Source organism: Tiliqua scincoides, chromosome 8 (genome assembly GCF_035046505.1).
Source record: "Tiliqua scincoides isolate rTilSci1 chromosome 8, rTilSci1.hap2, whole genome shotgun sequence".
Lineage (NCBI taxonomy): Eukaryota > Metazoa > Chordata > Lepidosauria > Squamata > Scincidae > Tiliqua > Tiliqua scincoides.
In genome coordinates, this window is record NC_089828.1 from 30,824,727 (window position 1) to 30,849,833 (window position 25,107).

The 25,107-nt window shown below is 47.1% G+C and overlaps 1 protein-coding gene across 1 annotated transcript; it reads left to right on the forward strand.

Annotated features, from left to right (window-relative positions):
• The first annotated feature begins 391 nt into the window (after positions 1–391).
• SSBP4 (single stranded DNA binding protein 4) lies at positions 392–24,907 on the forward strand. Its single transcript, XM_066634969.1, has 18 exons — positions 392–683; positions 5,351–5,423; positions 6,223–6,284; positions 10,326–10,410; positions 14,343–14,432; positions 15,478–15,561; positions 15,973–16,032; positions 16,596–16,665; positions 17,179–17,246; positions 17,977–18,044; positions 18,197–18,242; positions 19,282–19,317; positions 19,524–19,578; positions 20,896–20,963; positions 21,075–21,153; positions 23,481–23,509; positions 24,174–24,281; positions 24,522–24,907. Exons 1-18 carry the CDS (start codon positions 628–630, stop codon positions 24,549–24,551), a joined length of 1,167 nt encoding a protein of 388 aa, XP_066491066.1. The 5' UTR covers positions 392–627; the 3' UTR covers positions 24,552–24,907.
• The last annotated feature ends 200 nt before the right edge of the window (positions 24,908–25,107 follow it).

Sequence of the window (25,107 nt, forward strand, 5' to 3'; positions counted from 1 at the left end):
TTCCGGTGGCAAGGCGATCCACAGGCTAATCACATGTTGGGTAAATGATCCAATGTATCACTAACATCTAACCACACAGAACGTATGAAAGGTTCAGGGAAGTTGAGTGGGTGACTGGCCAGACCAGTGACTCCCCACTCATCGCTGGACGCTGCAGCTCTCAAGCCCCCCTCAGTGTGCAGACGTGAGCCAGGGATCCGCAGTGACTACAGAGGGCCCTCCCACACACAAATACACGTGTGAAGCCGCGTTGGGGACGCGCGTCTGTGCCTGGTCCTCCCCTTCCCTTCCGGAGAAGGCATTGCCCTTTTAAGAGCGCAGACGATCGCGGCAGAGAGAGGGAGGCGGCCTCTTCCGTGGAACAGCCACCCAAAGGGGGGGGAGAGAGAAAGCAAGGGGGAGGGTCTCCGGGAGTCCTCTTCTCCCCGGAGGACAGCGCGGGGCCATCACCACCGCCGCGTCAAGCCTGCCCGGGCGCGCTCTCCTCCGCAGGCTGCTTTGGGCGCCTGGCTGGTTGCATCGACGGCGGCGCGATGACTCTGCAGCGGTGCGCCCGGCAGCGGCCCCGATCCCGAGCCCCGGCCCTCCTCTAACTGCAGGTGCCACGACGGGGGCGTCCCCCGAGCCATGTACGCCAAAGGCAAGGGGTCCAGCGTGCCCTCCGACGGCCAGGCCCGCGAGAAGTAAGTGTGTGTGTGTCCCTTCCCTGGAGATCTGGGTGTTTGGGGAGGGGGAGCCTCAAGTGGGGCTGGTTGGTACCCCCACCCTCCTCAGCCCTCCCCCACCAAGAAGGCGCACCCTCCCCGTCTAAAACTTTGGAGCTGGAGTTGCACCCCCTCCAGTTCAGGCTGGGCTCCCCTCCAAGATCGGGAGCGACGGGGGTCCCCTCAGTCCCTCTCCAGGTGCGCGCGGCGGGCAGGAAAGTTTGGAGAGGCGAACTTGACCGACAGACGGACAGGGAGGCAGACAGGCGGGCTTGGGGGCGCCCCGTCTGGGCGAGGGGGGGGTCGCAAGGAGGGAAGGGCATCTGTGGCTGAGAAGCCTTCGGGGTGGTGGGTGGAGGGGAGATGAGCGCTGCGCTGCCCACCCAGGATGCGCTCCTTGCGGGGCTCGACGTGCTCACAGGTTGGAGCGCCGGGAGGTGGCTGCTTCCTTGCAGGGAGGGAGAAGTGCCTGCCAGGCCCAGGTGATCTGCTGATAGACCCAGCCTGGGATTCCTGCTTGGAGGCTGGTCCTCCAGTGCTGGCTGCCCCTCCTCCTGCCCGTCTGCAGTCTGTACATGGGGAGAAGGAGGCTCTCTGGGACAGACCCCAAACCTTTGTTTCACTCGCAGACAAATAAGTCTTCCAAACCCTCTGGAAGCCTGGGGAGGGTGGCAGCAGTCCAAATTCCCTGCAGCTGGGAGTTGGAAGGGGGAGGCTACCACAGAGAAGGTCCTGTCCTGCAGTCAGGTCAATCAAGTCTCAGCAACCTATGGTGCAAGAAGCAGAGCCCTCCTTGAAGATCTTAGTAGGCTGATAGACTCATCTGGTGTTTGCTATACCCAGGGTCCAAAATCTTTAAAGACACAGAAGAGGATCCAGGGAGAAAAGTTGGCATCTGATAAGTGGAAATGGATACAGATGACAACAAGCCTGTTGTGACCAACAGAGATTGGATGTGTGCTTGGGACCCATCCTTGGTGTGGTGCCTGTGTTGTACAGGGGACTTTCCCCTGCTTGATTCTCACAACCTCCCTGCAAGTTTGGCTAGGTCGATAGATAGTGACTGTTCCCAGGTGAACTTTGTGGTTGAATGGAATCCAAACCCCCTTCTCCCTTGGCAGAATGGGCAGCAAAATAGCAGATGCGTTTCAATGTAAGTAAGTGTAAGGTCATGCACGTTGGGGCAAAAAAATCAAAACTTCACATATAGGCTGATGGGTTGTTGTTGTTGTTGTCGTCATTATTATTATTATTATTATTATTATTATTATTATTATTATTATTTCTACCCCGCCTTTCTCCCCAGAGGGACTCAAGCTGTCTGTGACAGATCAGGAGAAAGATCTTGGGGTGGTGGTGGACAGGTTGATGAAAGTGTCGACCCAATGTGTGGTGGCAGTAAAGAAGGCCAATTCTATACTTGGGATCATTAGAGAAGGTATTGAGAACAAAACAGCTAATATTATAATGCTGTTGTACAAATCGATCGTAAGGCCACACCTGGAGTATTGTGTCCAGTTCTGGTTGCCGCATCTCAAAAAAGACATAGTGGAAATGGAAACGGTGCAAAAGAGAGCGACTAAGATGATTACTAGGCTGGGGCACCTTCCTTATGAGGAAAGGCTATGGCGTTTGGGCCTCCTCAGCCTAGAAAAGAGACGCCTGAGGGGGGACATGATTGAGACATACAAAATTATGCAGGGGATGGACAGAGTGGATAGAGAGATGCTCTTTACACTCTCACATAACACCAGAACCAAGGGACATCCACTAAAACTGAGTGTTGGGAGAGTTAGAACAGACAAAAGAAAATATTTCTTTACTCAGCATGTGGTTGGCCTGTGGAACTCCTTGCCACAGGATGTGGTGATGGCATCTGACCTGGATGCCTTTAAAAGGGGATTGGACAAGTTTCTGGAGGAAAAATCCGTTACGGGTTACAAGCCATGATGAGTATGTGCAACCTCCTGATTTTAGAAATGGGCTATGTCAGAATGCCAGATGCAAGGGAGGGCACCAGGATGAGGTCTATTGTTATCTGGTGTGCTCCCTGGGGCATTTGGTGGGCCGCTGTGAGATACAGGAAGCTGGACTAGATGGGCCTATGGCCTGATCCAGTGGGGCTGTTCTTATGTTCCCTAGTCCAAGCCCAATGGTCTGACTCTCAGCACAGTTGCCAGAACCCAGGATCAAACTGGGAACATTTAGCTCTTCAGCCTAATACTTTCTTGATATGTGCTGGTTTGAATTCCTTTGACCAAGAAAAAGAGGCGGTTCTGGTGAGGGTCAACTTGTGCCTTAAAGTTGTTTATTGACTGGATGGAATGTGACAGGAAAAGAGAGTTATTTGAAGCATATGCAGAGTACTTTTTAGTCACTAACCACAAGCAGCTGCCTTCTACCTAGCATAATAGGAAAGGAGCTTCTGGACTGGGGGGGGGGTGTTTCTTGGACAGAGCCAAAACTAGGATGGCAGGTGGGTGACAGGCATGTAGCCTTCTGTGTGTGGCATAAGACGGGCTGAGCAGAGGCCCTCCTCCCAGTGGCCATGTAAATGCCCAATGTGCTTCATTCACTACCTTTGTGAATTTTATAACAACCCTGTAAGGTAGGCCAGTCTTGTGATCTGAGAGAGAATAACTTCCCTAAGGGATAAACTTGAGGATTTAATGGCAAAGGTGAGATTCAGATTTCCTGATTTGGAACTCTTAGCCACCCTGCAGCACCCCCCCTTCCCCCATGGCCTTGCATCTTGCAGATATAAAAGTGTGCCTGAGATCTGCCCTGGAGAGTGGGTGGGAATGGTGTTCTGCACTGGGTCAAGAAATAGGCCTCTTCTTCCAGCTAGGAAGTTCAGCTCCAAGCAACTTGAACTGTAGCCGGTTTCCACGCTACGGAGTTCCCTGATCCTTTGGAGAACATGGATCTGTACAACACGGCTGGGCAAGGGTTAATGGGAAGTTTCCTTGTGGCCGCATCTGGCTCCATCTATATTTTATGGCTCTTCCTTCCCGCCTGGCTGAACTGAACTCCTTGGGCCTTGTTCTCTCTGATTCAGGCCTGGAGGATAGGGCTGTAGTTCAGCAGATAGGACACAGGCGTTCCCTGCAGAAGGTCCCAGGCTGAACCTCTGGCATCTCCTATTAAAAGGATCTCAAGTAGAAGATGATGGGAAACAGCCACTGCTAGTCAGAGTAGTCCATACTGGGCTAGACTCAGGCCAGCAGCTTCATATGTTCATGCCCTGATTAAAAATATTTATTTTTCACATTTGTATACTGTTCTTCCTCCAAGGAGCTCAAGGTGCTTTACATGGTTCCTTCCCTCCCTCACAACAATCCTGTGACACAGATGAGGCTGAGAGATAGTGACTGGTTTTAAGGTTGTGTAGGATGCTGCATGGCTGAGTGGGGATTTGAACCTGAATCCTCTAGGTCTAAGTGCAATTCCCAAACCACTACACCATCTTGTGTTGTCTTTTTCTGGGAAAGGTTCATCTTGTAGTAGTAGAGTACTCAGTTTGCATACAGGAAGTTCCAGCTGCAGTCCCACTGTCTCCTGTTGATGAACATAATCTCCTGTCTGTTATCCTGAAGAGCTGCTACCTGGTGTGGTGGACAACATTGGGCTTGATGAATCGAGGGACTGACTCAAAGCTGGCTCAGGATCTTCCTGAGATGTCAGATGTTGCCAGATGTTGCCTTCGCTTGATATGCCAGCCTCTGCTGCTCCCCACTCCCTGGAATAGAGAAGGAAGAGGAGAATGTCTTCCACATCTCCTCTTCTGCTCCACCCTTTCTTCCTTTTCCAATCCAGGGAGAGGGAGGAGGAGAAGCAGTGGAGGCAAAATAACAGATGGAAGTTGGCAACCACTGCCAAGCTGTTGCCTAAGGCAGCCACCTCAGTTGGTCTAATGGATGGGCCGACCCTGGTCTGATTTGATATACAGCAACATCTTATGTTTAGGGGCAGGTCTCTGAGTGATGGAACTCGTGTATTGCAGAAGGTTCCTGGTTCATTGCTCGTTGTCTTGGGTTGTAGGGCTGGGAAGGGCTTTTCTATGTGCCTGAGACCTAGAAATGTAGAACCTAGAAAAGACCCATAAAATGTATTAGATGATGTTCAGTATCTCTGTGGTAGAATGGAAAGCAATTAAAATGTCTGCTTTAAAAGTGTGAGTGAGTTAATGGACTAAATGGATCTAACAACATTTTCATATAAAATTGCATACAAGAATTGTTTACCCTAGCGCAAGTCTTCCTTAGATGCGGGACGCAACTGGGAGCAATTGATCCAGTTGGTTTAAAACCAGTCCTGGTCCAAGTCCTCTGCGATATCTCTGAGCGTGGAAGATTTAACTGTTCCAACAAGGAGTTTCTTCCAATGTGTCAATTTGCTCTGAGGATAAGACCTGTGGCTGACCAGTCATGACATCACCATGCAACATCATAAGTGCAAACCGTTCAGATAGGGCCAAGATTGCTCTTTTGCTCCAGCAGATAGGGAGGGTGTCAAACCGAAATCTTCCCAAACACCACAGGTATTTGGCAGCCTCATTTAAACTCCGAGGCTTGCTGGAGTCTGCAGAAAGTGTTTTGGGGTGTGGACAAAATATCAGAACTGATCCAAGTCTCCTCTCCCTTCAGGTTGGCACTGTATGTGTATGAATACCTTCTCCACATTGGGGCCCAAAAATCTGCACAGACTTTCCTCTCGGAGGTAAGAATGGGAGCGGGGGGGGGGGAAATGGGAGGCAAGTAGGGAGGGAGATTGGCCGCTGCAGTGGGGAGAGCAACACTTGGCAACCCTTAGGCAATTGCTGCCTCCTTCTGAGAAGAATTTACTGGTTCTTCTCAGTAAACCATTCTTTGTATATATTTAATTAATAAAATCTATTGATCTTCCATCTTCCTGTCTTAAGAAGACCCCAAAGCACCTTAAAGAAAACCCTCAATGCAACCTGTTAAGGCGGGCAACAAATATAAAACTTAAAGATCAATAGCATACAGCATAATTGTATTTTATTATTATTAATCAATATGTTAATTATATTTAATATATTGGTTTTTCCTGCCTTTCCAATCAAGAACTGCTAGGCCGCTTCCAATGCAGGCTAATGAAGCAACCATCAGAAAAACAACTTGAAACAAATGGAGACTTTTTAAAAAAAACCCAAATGTTAAAATGTCAAGCCAGCCAGAACTTGATGCTGTTAAGAGGCTTCAGATGCCGTCTGGACCAGCAGTTTTGGTGTGGGGCCCAGTGGCCTAAACAGAAGGAACAAGAAGAACATCCCTAAGCAGGGGGTTCCAAAGGTTTTGTGCTACCTTGAAGAAGCTTCTCTGTCAGTTGAAAATGAATGCATCCATCTGCCCTCTATTCTTTCCTGCCGCCACCTCTCCCCCCCCCAAAAAAAAAATCTCCTGGAGCGTTCCAGAGCCCCCAACCATCTTCAACAAGTTTTGATGGACATTATGTGTGTATCCCATAACTGACACTCTTTTGTTTCCTTCCCTAGATCCGGTGGGAAAAGAACATTACATTGGGTGAACCACCTGGTTTCCTTCACTCCTGGTGGTGGTGAGTACCATTCATATCCTGGTGAGTGGCTTGCATGCTAGCAAGCCTGAGTGAGATATTCTGTGCTGGAGATGGCACCAGCAGCACTTTTTGCTTCTCCCCCCCCCCCCACCAGGCACTAATTGCATATATGGCATTAGGAAACACCCCAGAGGAAGGAGCAAATTGGGAATTGTCGTGTGCCCCCCCCATTGGGGGGGGAGGCATGTGGTGATGGCATTCAGCTCTGGTCTGGTTTATTCCCTGCTCTCTGGACATGAGTGATACCTTTGGCATCTCTAGTGGAGGTGGGGCTGAGCAGTAACTCATGCAGAGATGCAGAAGTCAGCCTCTTCTGTTGATGGGGTGCTTTGGGCTGATGGGAGTCTTAAACTATTTCATTAATTTGTTTCTTGCAAGGCAGAGTTGGGAGAACTGTCCTTGGGAGGTAGTGGGTGGGGCTAAGGCCACACTGGTCTTTGAGAGGCTCAGATTGGTTTCGGTTTGTTCTGGTCTGCAGTGTGAATGCCAAGCCAACATTATCAAGGGTATAGGGACAGGATTTTTTTTTCAGAGTATCACATCGCATTGAACTAGCTTGAAGAGGAATTTGGTGTTCAAGAGAGATGGCAGAATTTCCCCCATCGCCAAAGAGTTCAGAATGTGCGAAAGGCCTTGCTGAATCTAATCCAGCATCCTTCTTCCCCCAGTGATCACCCAGATGCCTTTGGGAAGCCAATCCTTGATAAAGCATGGAGTTACAGCCCAATCCTGTCCACGCTTTTCTGGGAGTAAGCCTCATTGACTCTAATGGAACTTACTTCTAAGTAGACATGCATAGGATTGGGCTGTAAGTTGGCAGAGAAATCAAGGTGCAAACTTTTTTTTTTTCCTGCAAGGTAGGACATTTGATAAACTACAGGGATAAATGGCCCTCGTGGGGGTCTGCTCCTGAGTCTATCTCAGCCGCTGGTCTTTCTCCCAACTGCAACAGCACCCCCAACTCTTGGCAATGGCTACGACCGCAACTGGAATGCATTCAAGAGTGCTCCCCTCCCCCTCTATTCCCGGAAACCCCTCCTGCCCTTCACAGCGTCTGGCTTGGGCTCCCACACATGGATGTGATTTGGTGGAATTCAGAGGCAGAATATTCTGGGGAGAGGCCGGAGATTTTGCATGAGAAATGCACACCCCCTTTGGCTCTTATCGCATGTAGTGGGGCTGGGGGGAACAGTGGGGAGAGGGGGCCTGGAGCATATGATAAATGAAGTGAAGGGCATTCCCTCCCTCCTACACCCCTAATATACCAATTCCTCCTGCTGGAGTCTTGAAACTTGGCTGGATTCATAAGTTTGTGATAAATGAGGCTTGTTTGAGGCAGGGATGCCCTTACTTTCTCCCCACAGCCATATCCCAAGTATATTTTCCAAGGGACATTTTATTTTTTTTCTCCCCTTGGTTCTCTCTCTCTCTCTCCCTCCTTCATTATTTCTTTTCTGTTCTCTGCATCCATCCTTTCTTCCAATCATTTTTTCTGTCTTTTAGTTAATTTCTTTTTCTTTTTCACACTTTTATTTTATTGCCTTACAGTAATTTTTTTGCCTTTATTTCACTCACACACACACACACACACAGAAAGACACATACACAATCATTTTGTTACAAGGAGACCTCCTGTTGTGCAGGAAAAAGTGAACAAAGGATCAACGTGTTGTGTTGTAAAATGTTTACCACTGAATGAGGAAAGCCCCTGTTGGTTAAAGGCAGGCCCCCAAATATTCTTACTTTCTCACTCTTTTAAAAAAGATTATATTCACCAACAGAAGTATTCTGGATGATAGATCTAGCATACGTCCTCCCTCCCCGGAAATTGTTCAATCTCTGAAGCCTTTAGCGGATTAATACGTATCAGACTGTTGTTAATGAGAGTTGAAAGGTAAGGGAGGGCTTGTTTGTCACCTGAGGGTGTTTTGATCCTTGTATGCTACTGTAATAAGGAATAAAACAGAGCATGGTCTTGAAAATTGGCTGTTCCTTTGAACAAGTTTTGGTATCTCTTTTGTGTTTGACATGCAAACTAATGTCAAGTTGTCCTGCACATCCTCCAGTATCTCAAAAATATATTTTGGTAAGGTGTGCATTTATTTCAGTGTGGTTCCCTGGATTCAGTGATTGTTTTTTCCTAATTAAAAAGCAGGTGCTTGATCAATTATGGCCAGAAACTTATCCACTTTAAGTCCTATTGAACTCTAGTAGGATTTACTTCAGAGTAAGTAAGGATTGCCTAGGATTGCAGCCTAAACATTTCCCCGTGTATTTATATATTGTTGTTTTTCCGAATTGAAAATGAAACAACTAACAGAACAGTGATGGCTGTTGATTTCAGTCATCGGCCCCCTACCTGTTTTGTTTCTGCAAAAGCTCTGGCTGAGATCTTGATGTGGAGTATCCCAGAGTTTCAAGGTGCAATGTGATGCTTTTTAATGGGCCCAAATGCAGACTCAGCCAGAGTGAGACTCTGTGTCCCCTTCTAAGATTTAATGATTGGGATCAGGGGCGATAGAGGAACTTTGCAACTCACCCTCTCCCTCCCCCAACCTACAAACCTCTTCCTCTTTTCTGTTCCCCGGAATATACTAGATCTGTATGTGCTATGTATGGAAAACCAGATGGGGGGGGTTAGTTCCCTCTCCCTCTATACATCCTTGGCAGGAGTGAATAGTTGGCAGCCCCAAACTGAATGGTTGTGCCCCCCCTTTTTTCTCTCTCCCCCACAGCAAGCCTACACAGAGACCATGAGGGGAGAGGCCCTGTGCGGTAGCCCTGCCCACGTGATTCCTCTCCATGGCGCCAGGGGAGCTCCTTCCCAGAAACCCGACAAGCCTCCTGATTTATTAGGGGGGAAGGGGGGTCCAGGCAGCCAGGTTTAACCCTTCAGGCACTAGATGGAGACTGCCAGCTGCCGAGTTGCATGCATATGTGACTTTGGCCACTGGATGGTTCATTGCAGCCTCCAGGAATCGAAAGAAAGGTCCTGGAGGTGTGGGGAGCTACATGGATTTGTGGCTTGACCTATAGGAGATGGCTTCATGTATTCCTTGGCGGCATTCGTAGCACAGTGACAGAGAACCTGTTTAGCATGAGGAAGGGTCCAGGTTCAGCCCCCAGTTAAAAGGATTTCGCATAACAGAACTGAGAATGAACCTGGAGAGGTAATGTCAGAGGAGACTATTCAGTGAGTTCAGATCTGGGATAAGACAGCTTCGTACATTCATCAGAAATGTCAGTGACATAGCGGAGCATGTGTTTGCTTACAGAAGGTCAGCCCTCAGCAGCTCAGAAAGGAGAGCTAGGAAATGTCCCTTCCTATAAAAGACCACCAAGACCTGCTGCCAGTTAGATGGACCAGTAATCTGACTCAGTGAGAGGTGGTTCATAGTGATGAATTCATAGGCAGTGCTGGCCTTTCCTGGTGAATGAGGCAGTATGCCAAATACCACCCGCCACCCAGCCCCCAGTAATGTGCCAGCCTCTACTCTTTCCACTCTTTGAGTTGGAAAAGGAAGAGGGAGGTGGATCAGAAGAGGCAGAGAGAAGAGCGATGGGTAAAGCATCACTGACATTCTAGCCCACCACTCTTTTCTCCTTCAAATGTCCTCTTCTACTCCATCCACCTCTTCACATTTTCAACCCAGGAAGTGGGAGGAAGAGCAGTGAAGGCAAGGGGAGGTGGGCGCCACCACCAATCTGCTGTCTGAAGCATCTGCCTCAGTTGGCCTCATGGATGGCCCTGTTTCTAGTTCGATAGAGGAGCATCTGCTTTGCATGTGGAAGATTCGAGGGCATCAGCCCCAGCATCTCTGGCAGTGCTGTCCAAGGCATCCTTCTGCCCAAGAGCTACCGCTGGTCAGAGCAGACAGTACTGGCTGACTGGACCAACACAGTAGAAGGGCAGCTGCATCTGTTCATTTATCTGCTGCCTCCCAACAACCTTCCAGACATGGCAAGGACTGTATTGATGACCTGTCTCTTGTCCTCTTCCTCCCCTCTACCACCGTGTAGTGTCTTTTGGGATCTTTACTGTGCAGCACCTGACCGGCGAGAGACGTGTGAGCACTCGAGTGAGGCCAAGGCCTTCCACGATTACGTGAGTATAGCATCTGGTCTTCCATCCTCCTGTGTTTAGTATCTAGGGGCATAAGGTCCTAAGAAAAGATCTGCTGCATGAGAGCAAAGGTCCATTTGCATCAGCATCCTTTTTCGACAGTGGACAGCCAGGTGCCCCAGTGGTAAGCTCACAAGCAAGGCCTTTAAAGCAGCAGTCCTCCTTTGGTGTTTGTCCCTAGCCACTGAGACCTGGAGATAGACTGGCTCTGAACATGAAGGTTTCATTTGTAGCTATAAGAAAAGCCCTGCTGGATTATTAGACCAAAAGTGCATCAAACCTAGCATCTTGCTTCCCACAGAGACCAACCAGATGCTTCTGGGAAATCTACAAGGAGAAGGCATAAAGTCACCCCCCCCCCACTTTTGATCTTCCCACATTGGTAAATAAAAGTATACTGCCTCTGAACATGGAGCAGTGATGATCCAGAGTTTGAAGTTGCTGGAAAACATGGCTACTGAATCCTAGATGTCAGTGTGACGCATGTGCTCAGTCATACTCTCTTCTTTGTTGCTATGATTTGAGTGCTCCATTCCGGAGTCCAGGTGTTCACAACAGGTATCTGTGGGCAAGATGTTCTGCAGATTTGGAGATTCAGGTTCTCCAAACTAGGGCAGGAAAGAGTTAAAGATTCTGCAGTTGGGTTGAAAAATGGGGGGGGGGGGGAGTGTTGCCTTTGGCAGCCAGTTTCCCAAAAGCTGTGGGTTGATTGGTGAAGTGAACTGGGCACTCTGCCGGAAAGAAAGAGGTGGCAGGAGGAGGGAATTGGATTTCAGATCATGCAACCCGCCTTGTTGTGACCCCAAATATATGCACCTTGGGATGGAAGATGGTCAATTCCTCTGTGCATTTGGTCTTTCTTCCCCCAATGGCTTGAGCTGGTCTTCTGTTAATCCCCAGAGTGTGCAATAGCGGATAAGGGACCTTGGGTGCCTTTTTCTTAGAGGGGAAAAGCAGAATATAAATGTTTTAAAATAAATAACTTGGTCATCTTGCAGACCCCTTTACTGATCTAAATTCTGTTCTTAACTTTCTGTCCTGCTTCAACACCATGGATATAGATGAAGTTTAAATTCGTTCTTATGCACTATTTGTCTAGCCAGCACAACCTGGGTTAGGTACCATGTGTGAAAGTGTGTTATTCAGGACAAAAATGCTTTGGATTGGATGGGATACTTGTGCATCTTGAAGGAGACAGACACCTCATTGTGGAGCTGTGTGATATCAGGTAGCCCAAAGGGTTATTTTAGGCTAAAGTACGGAAACGGAATCAAGAGTGGAAGAGTGTTCTCACAGCTTTGTGTTGAATAAGGAACTAGTACTGGGAATAAGGAACTGGGAACCAGACCTGTGTAAAGGACTCTAAATCAAGTAGAAAATGTCCACTTTTTATATTGTCTAATTTTGAATTTTTTTCTCCTATTAAACACACTGTCAATTTTCTTTTAATTTTGCTATACAGTATATCATATTTGGTGCAGATATTCTGGAACCGAAAGGATGCTACAAGATTTCCATTTGGAAGCTTCTAGAGTGGCCCCCACTTTAAACAAAAGTTAAACATATAGGTTACACATATAGGATTGGGGGGTGCAGATATGGCTAGGGCAGAGGAATTGTTTGTCTACAGAGGGTGACACCCTCCTCTCTGCTTCAAAGTACTATGGACACTGTGTGTGTGTGTGTGTGTGTCTGTGTGTGTGTGAGAGAGAGAGAGAGAGAGAGAGAGAGAGAGAGATATTTTGTAAGAGGAATCAGTGCAGCATTTGTCTGCTTCTTCTCCTTTTGGTCTGTGGCCGATGTTGCATATCCAGCATCCCTCCCTGCCTGTTTCTATGGAAACAGCATCTTCTCTGGACCACTGTTGTTTCTACACACTGAGACCTGCAGCCCTGAACCCTGTCTGACTCTGCCACTGCCCACGGGCCAGCAGGGGTTAACGTGCTGGCTGCTACCCACGAGCTGGGCAGGCTCCCTGTGTATTAATATTTCAGGCGCAGCTGTGCATGGAAAACAAATGATGCTCCAGGAGCCAGAACAGAGCAAGGTCGGGCCTGGCCCTATGGGAAGCGTGAGCCACAGTGCTGTGGAGCAATGTGAACACTGCATTTAAGGGAGGGCGTTGTGAGAAGGCTTGTCTGAGCATCCCAATCTGTTCCTCCTATTGGGCACTCTGTGACCCTGAAGGAGGTTTTGGATAGTGTTTGGCATGGAGGTGGGAGAGGAGAGGATTTTGATTCATTTCTCCTGGTGTTTCAAATAGAGCTTAAATCTGACAGCCCCCCAAACGCATTTGAATATGATGTAAATATGCACTATTTTAATCTGCGCATGTTATTGCCTTTCAAGGGAACACAGCTCTGAATATCAGTTGCTTAGGGGAAGCAGCAGAGGGGAGGGCTATTGCCTTCATACCTGTGTTCAGTTTCATCTGGTTGTCTGCTTTTAGAAGCAGGATGCTGGACTAGCAGGAACTGCCTTGGTCTCAGCCAGGACAGGAGGGAGAACAGCCACCGAGAATCAATAACAACATTACAGAGCTACGTGGAATACTGGTTCAGTAGAAAGCAACTGTGTATGTTCAGGGCTCTCGTAGTGTTCTAATGGAGGGATGTAAAAATCCATGATACAGAGGCTTATGAGCGGCTAACATTAACCGTGCTAGCTAAGCATGGTGCCAAATGGAGCTTCCATGTGCAAAGGCAGTCTATCCCCAAATACCAAATGCTGGTAACAAACAACCAGGAAGGGCCACTGCCTTCATGCTCTGCTTGTGGGTATCCAGGAGGCATCTAGATGCCAGCCGTTGGAAACAGGATCTTGGACTACATGGCTCTGATCCAGTATGGCTATTCTTGCATTGTTGGTGATACTTGTAACATCAAATCATTGCTTGCTTTTGTGTGGGTTAGGTTAAAGTCTGGGCGGGGAGATCCATGATTGTCAATTAGCTGTCCAGTTTTGGTATCTCTCTCTTTGTCAGACCAGTCCCAATACAAGTCCAGATTTATGCATAAGTTACATAAACTACCACTTTGGGCCTCACACTGTGTGGGGTCCCTGCTGTAGATTAAATGTTTTTATATATGCTAATTAATTGTAAAGACAATGAAGCATTTTAACTAGAAAGCACTTCATCATGCAAATACGGTTTGTGCAAGGTATTTATGTTTAGCAGATTTTTCATTGCACCTTTGCCTATGAAAATGTGCAAATATAACACTTTAATATTTCCATTTTCTTTGTCCTTTCTATTAGAATAATATTTGGGGGCAGTGTTATGGGATGGGGCCTCTTAGGCTTGACACAGTTTAGGGCCTCAGTATGGCTTAAACCAGCCCTGTCTCAGCCTCTACAAATCTGAGGTGTGTGTGCGGGGGGTGTCAGTCAGATAGATCATTTCAAAAGAGAGGAATGAACACTAGTGGTGGTGGGGGGGGCATGCTGTTGGTCTTGTGTATCAGTCTTGCTTTCAAAGTTGGGAAAAACTGGATTTTCTGCCCCAGCCTGGCCTCCTCCAGTGAGGAGGGGGAATGCTGCAGGCCTTCACTGCCCCCCCCTTGCAAATTAAAACCACTTGGAGCAGAGATGGCAGGAGGGACCATGGTGAAAAAAGGCAGTGGATTTCTAGTGTTTTAATGGCTCCCCCCAGAGCAGTGCCGGCAGCTTCCTTCCAACTCCTGTCTGGAATCAGAAATGTTCTGTGCCCTCTCCCCAGTTTCATTGGTACCCCCCCCCCCCAATAATCTCTGCTTTTCATCAGGTAGCAGCACTGATGCCGTATTTTGTCTTAGCCTGTTTATCTGGCTGCCTTCAAATTGGCCCAGCTAAGGTTTGGCACAGCCAGGGAGAGGATGGCATGTCATTGGGGGCACATCAGCCTAACCTGGTTCTCTCTTTCCTTCTTTCTACAGAGCTCTGCAGCAGCACCAAGTCCTGTGATGGCCAATATGCCCCCCAGTGACGCAATGCCCACTGTTCCTATACCATCAGGTTTCTTCCAGGTACCTTGGGAGTCGGGGGGCAGCGCCTTCCTTGGAGACCAGTGTTGGATATAAGGAACTAGATAAACCTTATCCTGGTCTGTTCCAGTAGGGCTTCTGTTCTTATGGAGAAATCTACTGACAGCTATTAACTGTAATAGCTCTTTGGAGCCTCCATGTTTGGAAACAGTATCATTGGGTTATATTTGCTGAGGGACAAACCAGAAGGGCTATTGCCTTCATTCTCTGCATGCTTGCTTCCAGGAGGCACCTGGCCAGCCACTGTGGGAAACGGAATGCTGGCCTAGATGAACCCACCTTGGGCTGATCCAGTAGGCTCTTAAATTATTTGAAAGAAGACTAAGCAGATTGATGAATGATAGATAAAAGACTGTGATTCTATGTATACTTTCCTGAGAGTAAGCCCTACTGAACACTATGGGGCTTACTACTGAGAAGATATGCATAGGCTTGTGCCTTAAGTCTATTAGTAGTTGTTGGCCATTGCAGCTACTCCATGTACGAGGCAATATACCTCTGAATATAAATAGAACCTCGATGTACAAAGGTAATAGACCTCTGAATATCAGTTGCTGGATTGATCAACAGGGCCTTGCTTGTGAGTGTACTTGGATGCATCTGCCTCTCTTGGACACAGGATGCTAGATAAGACAGACATTAGTCTGATCCAGCAGACCTCTTTTCATCAGTGCCAGGAGGCGGGGGGGGGGGAGGAGCCCCCAACTAGATGGATGATGGGGTGGTACAAGGCAAGGGTCTCATCCCTTCCCTGGGTACATGTGTCTAAGTCAAGGGCTCCCCCTAGTGTCCAAAATGAGTTGCCTCATCTCTCCATAGCACTAATCAAATTCATGGTGTGGCTCCCATCTTCCTGTGCCCCCCAAGCCATGCTCCTGTTCCATGTTGGTTGTTGCAAGCCTTAAACTTGTGTCAGTTCTGTCTGGATTGCTGGGGAAGTGACCTGGAACATCTGGGGTGGGTAGGGTTGAGCAATGAGCCAGGGTCCCACCCCATAACCTTGTTTCTGCTTCTCCTCCCACAAAAGGGACCTCCAGGTTCCCAGCCATCCCCACATGCCCAGCCGCCACCGCACAACCCTAATGCCGCTATGATGGGGCCACATGGTCAGGTAAGACCCTGGGTAAGGGTTGACTCTTTAAGGGAGGGGGAAGACTCCAAATAGAGCCATCTCAGTATCGTTTCTCCCCCCCCCCATATTATTTTTAAGTTTAAAAGAATGGTAATGACTATTTATTTTAAAGCATGTTTTAAGGTAACTATTTTAAAAAATTTTTAAATCACACTGTAATTTTTGCTGCATGTCCACCAACAAAATTAGTTGTGTATACAGTATCTCTATTTTCATCCTCATCCCATGCTAATTTTCATAAATGGATATGTGGGAGATCCAACTCTTTGGTTCATTGCCAGGGGTCAAGTCATGCCTTTGCAAAAGTTAGTCCTGGGGGGGGGGGCTCAGCTGGAGATCTTGTGGGTCTGAGCTATGCAGTGGTCATCCCTCTTTTTCTCTCCTCTCTAGCCCTTTATGCCTTCACGATTTCCTGGTGGACCTCGATCTTCATTACGAATGCCAAGTCAGGTAAGTCCATATGCGCACACCACATTAAGGGTTTGAGGTTTGTTTTTTAGCTGCATTTTTTCAGACAGAATCCCATGCATTCTGTGTAGTGCTTACATTTTGTTTTTCATTTGCCTGTTGGACAAGAGGTTATCATACAGATTTCTTTGTTTAGTTTGATTTCTATTTACGTGGATATACACAGTGCACTAATCTCTAATACTTAAGCTAAATGACCACAAGCAGGGTGCAATATATATGCTATCACAAGGATTATTACCTTGTGATAATCCTCTTTTGTACATTAAAAGATTTCCTAGCACTTTCTTTAGCTTCCTTATTCTAAATAAGAACTTTAAGAATAAGATACCGTTTAAATAACTCCCTAAGATTACAAGAGAGCTTGTGTCTTACCTTGTTGAAGGAGTAAAATGCACTTTGTACATGCTCAGATATGTTTGGGCCTATATCATATGTTCCAAAGCTGAACACCAACATTGCATGCAGAATACAGGGTTGACCCTCAGTAGGCCATTGCTCTCACCAATCATTGATAATTGCTTCCCTTTTTCTTTGTCCTGTAGCCACCTGTAAATGTGCCTGGCTCCCAGCCTATGATGCCCAATGCTATGGATTCAGCCACACGGGCACAAGGTGAGTAATTGAACTGATTGTGGAGTGGGGGCAATGCAGCTTGGGTAAGAGGGCCTCTGAGCAAAGCAGGGGAGTCCATCTAGGAATTGATCAAGGATAGAAGAATTCAGATATTGTTGACCAAGCATCTATTTAGGAATTTATATCAAGCCATTTTATATTCATTAACAGTGCAGGTAGGACTAGTTGAGGACTAGTTACATAAGAAGACAAGACATAAGAAGACAAAAACACCAGAGTCTTGCTACTTTCCACCCATTGCATTTGCATGTTGGTGCTGCGTTTTCTGCAGCACATAGCTGGCAAAGTGCAAAGACAGCAGTCAGTCAAAGACAGCACAATACAAATGGGCTGTTACTCTCCTTGGGGCTATTGCCCTGCTTGATGTGACCTCATCGAATGAATGGCTTTGAACCAAGTTTCTGTCTACAGCTTAGTTCTGAACTCTCTGGAGCAATCAATTATGAAATGTGTGTCTTTGTGTTGCCCCCTCTCTTATCCACCTCCTAACAGGACACCCCAACATGGGCCCAATGCAGCGCATGACTCCACCCCGTGGCATGACAGGGATGGCCCCCCAGGTAAGCCCTTGCCTTCAACCTGGAGTAAGCGTCATGAAACATCTAGAAATCACAAAGTTCTGAATGGGATGTGAAATGAATGGTCTGGAAGCCAGGTCGGTGTCTTGGAAGAGGGGTTTGGGTAGGGGGGACTGCCTGGACCTCATAATAAATAATACTTAATCACTCATAGGCAAGGCACAATACAGTATATCTTGCATGCTCTTGGTCATGCAAGATACCAGTTGCCAATGTGCCTCTTAAGATACCACTTGGCAGTATAACTGCTTATCCATTTAAGCCTGTGGTCTCCCCAACTTCTAGTTGCAAGGGGGCTTTAAGGAAAGGGTACAAGGATGGATTTGGAGGGCCAACTGAAGCTCTGGACTGCTGTGTGTTCTTTTTTTTTTAATATTAAATTTTAAGTCCTGTCCACTGTAAACAGCTTTCCGGGCGGTGAACAAACCTCAATGAAAACAATCTAGCATCTTCAGAACAAATAATTAACAAAAACCAAAAACAAGTTTTGCAGCATAAATACCAATGTTAAAAGTGTTGATAGCGTGGGGTTAATATGATTTGGCATCTAAATGATAGTTATGGTGCTGCCTGGTGATTCTCCCAGGAAACGAGTTCTGAAATCAGAGTATTTTCTTGGAAGTCTCTCTAGTCTCATGCAGCAAAGGGTGAGATGCCAAAGGATCCCTTGGGCATCTTCACCTATTTCAGGCCTGTTCTTTTTTTCTTCCAGAATTACGGTGGAGGAATGAGGCCCCCTCCTGGTTCTTTAGCTGGGCCTGGCATGCCGCCAATGAACATGTAAGGACCCTTCCTTTTCCATTTAGGGGGAGCCTCTTGGGGGAGGAATAATTACTCAACCTGACCAGGGAAGCCATGGGGGACAGGCAGCCAATCTCCTTACCTAATCTCCACTGATGTGGGGCATCAGTGAGTCATGTTTCTCTTTGCAGGGGTCCAGGAGTACGAGGGCCATGGCCAAACATGAACACAAACTCGGTAAGTGTTGCTACTCTTATTGAATACATTTGTATTTCAGCCTCCCCCCTCCCCAGTCAAGGCAAACCAGGACAGTTTGTTTCATCCCTGCCCCTAACGTAACCACACAGCAACCCTGCAACATACATTTAGGGTACAGTCCTAACCAGGTCTACTCAGAAGTAAGTCCTGTTTTGTTCAGTGGGGCTTACTCTCAGGAAAGTGTGGTTAGGATTGCAGCCTTGGTCTCCTACAGAAAAAGAGAAAAAAGTTTATTTCTTTGTCTTGAAACTTTACAAGTCATGCACATACCAGTTAACCTTTTGTATCCAAAGTAAGTTAAATCCTTCAGGTTCTACAAAAACATTGCAAATGAAACTAACATATTTTCTTCTTCATATAAATGACTCACCGCGCAATCCTAACCCCTTAGGTCAGTGCTGCAAAGCACTGACATAAGGGCAATGCAGCTCTGAGGTAAGGGAACAAACATTTCCTTACTTTGAGGAGGCCTCAGTGAGTAACACCCAACTGCAGGATGCAGCACACGTCCCATTGGCACCGCTATGCCAGTGCTGGAAAGCACTGACTTAAGGGATTAGGATTGCACCCTCTTTTTCCTAGTTATGATGTTGGGCGGCTCAAAGCAAATTGCAAGAAACATTTTTTAAAGTATTATTACCAATGCAATTGGGAAGCAAATCTTCCCATTTTGCTAATTTTAATATACTTTTGTTAATTCTACAGTTGCGCAAAACCCTTTGCTCCACTGATCCCTGGAAATTGTATTGAACCATCACATCCCTTCCACCAAGCTGTTGCCCGCATTCTTTGAGCATGCCCTCTCAGTCTTAAGGACTAGTATCTTGCTTTTTTAAACAAACCACAAGGTTGAATTTTTTTTGCAAGCTCAAGCTTCTGTATCTAGTTCTGAAGTGCAAAATATAGTATCACTCTTTCCCACCCCACTAATCTCTGCAGATAAGTTTCTTTTAGAGTTTCCTAGCACTCTGATAGTTCCTTTCTCTTTCTCTCTTCCCACCTTGACTCCTCGTTCTAGGTCTCCTATTCTTCATCTTCTCCTGGCAGCTACGGGGTAAGTTTGGCTACAAAGTTGTGTAAAGATGTGGGGTAGACTCTCTGTGTGACCAAAGTTCCAGATGCAGAGTTTTTAGGAAACTTGGGATGAGATTGGAAGTGTCACCTAGTGATTATGAATAATGTTCGATGACTTTTCCAACTATACAAATGCATCCAGCTTCTCTGTAATCTTGTCTTTTTCTCTCTCCCTTCTTTTTTCAGGGCCCTCCTGGAGGCGGAGGGCCCCCTGGGACCCCTATCATGCCCAGCCCTGGAGGTGAGTGTTTTTGGACAACCCAAAAAGAAAAATGCATGCATAATGGTTTTCATATGAACCAAAATCTTTCACTTAAGGATAAATTTCTGCATAAGGCTGGCCCAAGACTTTCTGAGGAAGCACACACCAAATGTGCACCCAACAGCATGCCAGTTTCTGCCTCTCCTGCTCCTGCTTCCTGAATCTGAAGAAAAAAAATAGGAAATCAAGAGGAAGTGTGGAGGAGAGCAGAATACTGCAACAGTCCTATGTACTTCCTCTTCTACTCCAGTCCTGCCTGCCTTTTCAAATCCAGGAAGCAGGAGGAGGAAAAGCAGCAGAGAGGCTGGAGTCCAGCAACTAGAGATGGGCACCCCCTGCCAATTCATGGCTTGAGGCAACTGCCTCAGTCAGACCTTATTCATTGGCCAGGCCTGTTCCTTTACATTTTGTTTTTGGTTCCTGTGATAATAAAAAATAATTTTATTTTCACCCCGCCTTTCTCCCCAAAGGGACTCAAGACAACTTACAACAGGTTAATAATAAGCTTACTAGGTTGGCACTGCAAAACCAAGGGCTTTTCTCCACCATATCCTTAAATATAATCAATTTGTTGGTTTTGTGTAAGGCTGTTTATCTCTCCTCCCTTTTTTTTTTGTTTTGTAAGATACCTAACAACTATGCATGGTTTTTACAACTGTACAAGAAAGAGCCAGAGTCATGAAAATACCAAACAGGAATCAGACAGTAACAGATTTTGAAAACCAGATGGGTTAATCCATTAAAAAAAATATTCTGATGTGTTGACAGTTCTGTTGAATACCCATAAATTATCTCCGGACCAGTTTCTGTGAAGGTTGGAAAGATACTTTTTAAAGTGTCTCTAGGCTGATTAACTGCCAATCATTGCATGGATGAGGTCCTTAGGGGGGGAGAAACTTGCCCCCCATCCCATATAACTTCGGCAAAGCAATGGAAAGCTCTCCATGTGATCTTTTTGTGGTGCTACCACAATAGTGATGGCCGCTGGCTCAGAGAACTTTAAAAGGAGATTAGCTACATTCGGGAAGAAGGGGTGATCTGCTATAGTCTAGCAGTTGTAGGAGCTGCCTTGCACAACTTCTCTTTTAAGAGGAAAGGCAGTATAGAAATCTATTCTATAGCTATTATTAATGGAAGCTATATGGAGCCTCCATGTTCAGAGTCAATTTACCTTTGAATACCAGATTTTAGAAACAACCAGAGAGAAATGACTCCTTTATGCTCAATTAGATAGATTGTTGGTCCCATCCAGCAAGGCCCTGCTTATGTTCTTATGACCCCTTCTTGCCCCCACAGACTCCACCAACTCCAGTGAAAACATGTACCTGATGAATACCATTGGCCCTCCTGGGAGCAGACCCAGCGTGAGTGACTCATCTCCTCATGACTCTCTGCTAATCCCCTTCCACTTCCTACACAACCTTAGCTATGAGCTTTACTCAGTATTACTCTGTGTCTTTCGCCCCTATACGTAGTTCTCTATGGGACCTAGTCCAGAAGGCCCAATGGCCGGGATGGGCGCCATGGAGCCACATCACATGAACGGATCCTTAGGTGAGTTAAGGAATTGTTCATAGGGCCAGACAATCCTGGTCTGCTGCACTGGAGTGGAACTAGAGAGTAAATGTACAATTTAAAGGAACGGAGGAAGCCTCTGGACCACTCCCCCATTCTTGTACGATTTATTTCTTTAGCAAACTTGATGTCCATGGCTATGTTGCAAATTATGCTGAGCAGAAAGAAACAGATCTTTGCCCTGAGAGGCTTACAATAAGTAAGAGAGGGAAAGAGATAATGAGGCAAGGGGAATTAACATGCGCTCATACTCTTATGATGTGAAGCATTTTCTGTAGCATAGAGGTGGCCAAAGTAAGGCCTAAGGGTCAGAGCTAGCCCATGACAGCCTCCAGTCTGACCCTCTGAGTGCTCCCATCCTATGGCTGACAACTTAACTCTTCCTTTTTGTTGTTGTGCACATGCACACAATGACATTGACTCTGCCTCTGCAGATGTAGCCTTCTTGCTTCCAGGTGCATATGTGTACGCATGGCAGAAGAGTGCATGCCAGGAGTGTGCATAGGCCAGTGTGTCTTCTACCTGGGAGCAGCACAGGTCTAAAAGAACTGACCATAAACAAGGGAGCGAGAGGGAGAACATCTTTTTTTTTTCCCCTTCTCACATCCCTCCAATTCCAAAACGAGTGCCATCAATAAAATAAATAAGGCTTCTTGGGAGTTTTACTCTCGAGGTAAGTCTTTGTGAAGAGGGAATGAGGGCAGCGACTCAATCCCCAGGATAGTGTTGCTAACAGGGGTGGAAGGAAGGTACTTTTACTTGCAGGTGGCTGCAGGATGTTGCAGGAGATGCAGGGACCTCCACGCAGCCCTCAGCAGGGCTCCCCAATGCTTAGAACTCTGCAACTAGGAAGTGCTATGTGCCCACTTTTTTCAAACGCAAAGAGGAAGTGCTTTGCGCCCACTTTTTTCAATGTTCTAAGCATTGGGGAACCCTGCGGAGGGCTACATGGGGCTCCCTGCACCTCCAGCAGCGTTCTGCAGCCACCTGTAAGTACTCCCCTTCCACTCCTACGGATCGCGTCGCTGCCCTCACCCCCTCTCACACCCCTTAAAGTGATGGGGGACCCTTTACACAAACTGGTGGGTCACAACCCACCAGTTTGAGAACCACTGAAATAAAAGAAAAGTGAATGTTGTGCATTCAAATGAATGGAATGCAAGATATTTATTTACAAAGCTAATGATGATTTCAATTCTTTATGGCCCTCACTGCTATTTCGGTACCCCTATGTGTCCTTCAGGCTGAAAAATTTGACCTCTCCTACTGTAGTGGGTGAGGGGAAAAGAGTGAATGCCAGCTATTGCTATATGTGTGTATATGTAACATGTAAATAAGGCTAAGACTAAGTCTGTAGCATTGGGTGCTGTGCAATAGTGCCAGTGTTTTTGTCCAAGGGACTTAATCGTTCTCCTCAAACAAATGAGGATTTAGGGTTGTTCTAGGAAGGACAACTTCTGTCTGTTTTGCTTCTCCTAGTCTTCATAGCTGCCTTCTGGCTTGCAAGACAGTTTCTCCTGCCCTGCGGGTCCACACAGATATGCTATACTAAGAACCATCACTGCAGGGCCAGCCTCTGCCTCTTCATAGTTCCTGTCTCTTATAGCACAGTCCTGGGCATGTCTGCTTAGAAGTGAGCTGCATTGTGTTCAGTAAGGCTTATTCCCAGGAAAGCGTGTCTAACCTTGACCTATATCACCCTTTAGGTGATTTGTTCCTTTTGTAAAATGAGTCTTTGCTACAGTATCTCATGCCATGTTCTGACCAGTAGTTTATTTTATTGCTAGAGGTTGTTCTGTCCTAACTTTCACTCTCCTAAGGACTGAATAACTACAGTATTTATTGAATGAATCAATTATTATAATACTCACAAAATTAATTGTATTATATGAATTATATTAACATTTTAGTATTAACAGTGCAGTCCTGTGCATGTTATTCAGAAGTAAGTCCTGCTGTGTTCAGTGGGGCTTACTCTCGGGAAACTGTACAGGTTTGTTGCATTTATAATATGGCTTCATATATTTCAGCCTGTAAAGGAGCAACTGCCTAAAAGTGGTAATGGGTATCATTTTATTTTTACAGAGCACCATTAACATGGCACTTTATATAATACTGAAAGAGAGGTCCTTGCCCCAAGAGGCTTACAATCGAGATATTGACTCAAAGGAGATAGTGGGGGTGGGGAAGGATGGTGATAGGCACAGGGCTCAAGCATATATTGGTGAGAATTGACTCCTTTGATGGCTTAGATGTGCTCAATCTATTGTCATCTGGTTCTTTAGTTGTTCTGATTCTTCTTGCAGGCTCTGGTGAAATGGATGGGATGCCCAAGGTGAGTGCCTGTGTCAGGCTGCGTGCACACAATCAGGACTGACATGAGTGCTGTAGCATCCTAGGAGGTTTGAGTGTTTGAAGTGGTGAGAGAATTATCTGAGAGGGGATCATGCCCATGTATATGAGGGTTGGGGGTGACAGAGGTTTTAGTGTGTGCGCGCACTTTGACCAGGAGAATCCAGATTCTGCACCAGGAGAAGCTAAACTTCACAACCTGTGCACATTAGGCAACATTTCTTATTCTACCTTTTTTTTTTTTATCACCATCACACATCTGCATTTTTTTTTCTACCATCATGCATCTGCATCTGTTAGGCTGCAATCCTAACCACACTTTCCTGAGAGTAAGCTCCATTGAACAAAATAGGACTTACTTCTGAGTAGACCTGGTTAGGATTGTGCCCTTAGTCATAGGAGCAACAACTCATTCTCCCAGTCACTGCAAATGCTGTTCACTCACCCTCTCCTAAGCTTCCTCCTGGCATTGCCCCTACTCTTATGAACAGATCTCTGCAAACTTGATTTAAAATTAAACTGAGATTCTTTGGAAGCTGTATCCTGTGCCCAATCCCACGCTGTCTTTGAAATGTGTGGAGCTGGTGGGTGCTTGTTTATTCTCTAACTGGCTCTTTTTAATCTTGTTTCTTCCACTGGTGTTCAAGAATTCACCTAGCAGCATGGCGGGCTTGACTAACCCGCCGGGCACCCCTCGGGATGATGGCAGCGGCGAGATGAGCGGCAGTTTCTTAAACCCCTTCCAAAGCGAGAGCGTAAGGGCCTGCGTGGAGCGGCGGCCGCGGCGGGGGCGGGGGTCTCGGGGCGGGCGGGGTGCGCGTGGGGGACGGGGCACCCTCTGGCACAGCAGGACTGGGCCGGCGGTGCCCACAGCCGACGACGTCTCACGCTGGAAGCAGCAGCTGTCGGAGGTGTGAAGAGAGGGCAGCTTCCCCATGCTGTGAGGGCGCCCCTCCTCTAACGCTGTGGTGTCTCCCATCTGTCTGTCTCTCCAGTATTCGCCCACCATGACTATGAGCGTGTGACGTGGCCCAGATGTCCAGCGGAGCCAGCCTGACGCCCCCCACGGGTCTTAAGCCTATTTAATAAACTGCCCCCTTTGCCGCCCGCCCCACAGAGCCTGAATGGCTGGCCCCTGCCCACCTCCTATCCCGCTAGGAATGGGTAATCCACAAACTGTTGGACTTTGCATGGTTGGCATGCATGGACACATGGCACAATTGGACATGCAAAGGGCCAGGAGCCATGCCCTGCTGCTGCTGGACTCTTGCCCTCTCCTTGGGAGGTTGGCACAGCACTCTGGGAGTCTTGGGCAACCTGAAACGGCTTCCTCTCCTCCGTGTTCTGGACTCCTCTGGACTCTTCTCAGGCGGGGGTGCGGTTGGGGGTGGGGCTGGAGAGTTGGTGTGTCCCTCAGCAATGTGAGGCTGGAGCATGCTGTGTGGGGGGAGGGTGGGGTAAGGGAGCTGGAACTGTTCTTTGGAAGCTCATTGGTAGTGGTGGGAGAAAGGGCTGTGGCCCGAGAATGGTGGCAGTGTCAGGTGGGTGGAGTATCATTCCAAGCCGTTGAAGCACTCTTCA